General features: G+C 36.5%; 1 protein-coding gene across 1 annotated transcript; it reads right to left on the bottom strand.

Annotated features, from left to right (window-relative positions):
- Positions 1-352: 352 nt before the first annotated feature.
- Positions 353-1,383, bottom strand: LOC121965942 (endosome/lysosome-associated apoptosis and autophagy regulator family member 2-like; the record flags this gene model as incomplete). The annotated part of the gene is made up of 3 exons (XM_042516050.1): positions 353-449; positions 539-728; positions 1,210-1,383. Coding segments are annotated over 3 exons (461 nt in total), but the record flags the coding sequence as incomplete, so codon positions are not given.
- Between the last annotated feature and the right edge of the window lie 100 nt (positions 1,384-1,483).

The following is a 1,483-nucleotide window of genomic DNA, read 5'->3' as shown; positions in this document are numbered from 1 at the left end:
CAGTACATCTACTGATTGATTAATCACTTTTTGTAGCTGCACTTGTATAAACACTTTGGTAATTTAATGTACAATAAAACATCATATTTTATGAACTCTTCTTATGTTTTTATGCAAAAATTTGAATTTTTATGGTAACTAAAGCTGTCAGATAAATATAGAGAAAACCAAGTAAAATATTTCCTTCTGAAATGTAGTGAAGTAGAAGTATAAAGCGACATGAAAAGAAAATACTCAAGTAAAGTACAAGTACCTCAAATTCTTCATTAAGTACAGTACTTAAGTAAATGTACTTAGTTGCATTCAACCACTTGTAAATTACACTAATAACATACACTTATTCATACTTTACCTGTAGAAGAAGTTGATATCTGGAACGTCTTTTGAGTTTTCAGGAAAAAGATCCGGTTTAGCGTTCACGCCATTAAGAACAGAGTCTACTGTCGCTCCTGCAAAGAAATAAAGACGTAAAAAAGCAGCATAAAACAAGTTAGTTATAATATAAAATTACTATAATATAATTTAACGAGCGTCGTACCGATGAAAGCGTCTGCCAGGCTGATGGACTGCGAGGAAATGGCCATCCTGAAGCCCCGCCCATCTGCTGGGATGATGGTTGATTGACAGATGAAGCTGTCCACCGAGTTGACGAACTGAGCCGAGTCGCTCTGCTCGTCCTTGTTGGACACGTCGGTGACGTTATCTGTGCAGGTGGCGGCTCTCTTTCCCTGTAACACACGTGAACGCACAGACAGCATCAAAACGATTTGTCAGTTGCTATGGTTACGCTCGATGTTTGAATGCATCTTTTTGTAAAATCTAATGGAAAATGTCAGTTTGGATTATTGCTGGAATATTTAATGAAGTCTGGTGGGAATACAGCCACGACACACAAGACATGTGAAGGACAAATTTAATTTTTCTTTTTATTTCTTCCTTTAGCGCTACTTTTATATCTTTTTTTTTTCAAGATGCAGAAAAATAACAAACACCTGAAACACTCAAAATTATTCTGAAAGAAAAGAAATGAAAAAACCCTCAAAATTAAAAAAGGAAGAAAAAAATATCCAAAAAAGGTCAAAAAAATTTTTTAAAAAAAGGAAAAAATAAAAAACTGAGTTATGACTGAATGCAAGCGTAAAGCGTAATAAATAAAATAAAAACGGCTAAGATCTGTTGTTAATAATGATATTGGTGTGTGTGAATCACCTCGTGGCCACACAGGCTGACGTTGAACAGGTGAAGGTACTTTGTGCCCTTAGAGGTAAAACTCGGGCCGATGGTCAGCGAGGCCACGTCGCTCATGGGGCTGAGGTCAAAGGTCAGCGTACGGTTGTTCTCCGTGTGGGAAAAGGAGCAGTCGCTATAGCAACGAGAGTGTTCCTGAAAGAAAAGGAAACACATGAACTCTCTATATGCAATATATTAGACTATAGACAGTACTATGGGCTGCTCATCAGTTCATTATAATAATCAAAAAAAT

The sequence above is a fragment of the Plectropomus leopardus genome, unplaced genomic scaffold (assembly GCF_008729295.1).
Source record: "Plectropomus leopardus isolate mb unplaced genomic scaffold, YSFRI_Pleo_2.0 unplaced_scaffold22455, whole genome shotgun sequence".
Lineage (NCBI taxonomy): Eukaryota > Metazoa > Chordata > Actinopteri > Perciformes > Serranidae > Plectropomus > Plectropomus leopardus.
This window is presented reverse-complemented; position numbering and strand designations above follow the sequence as displayed.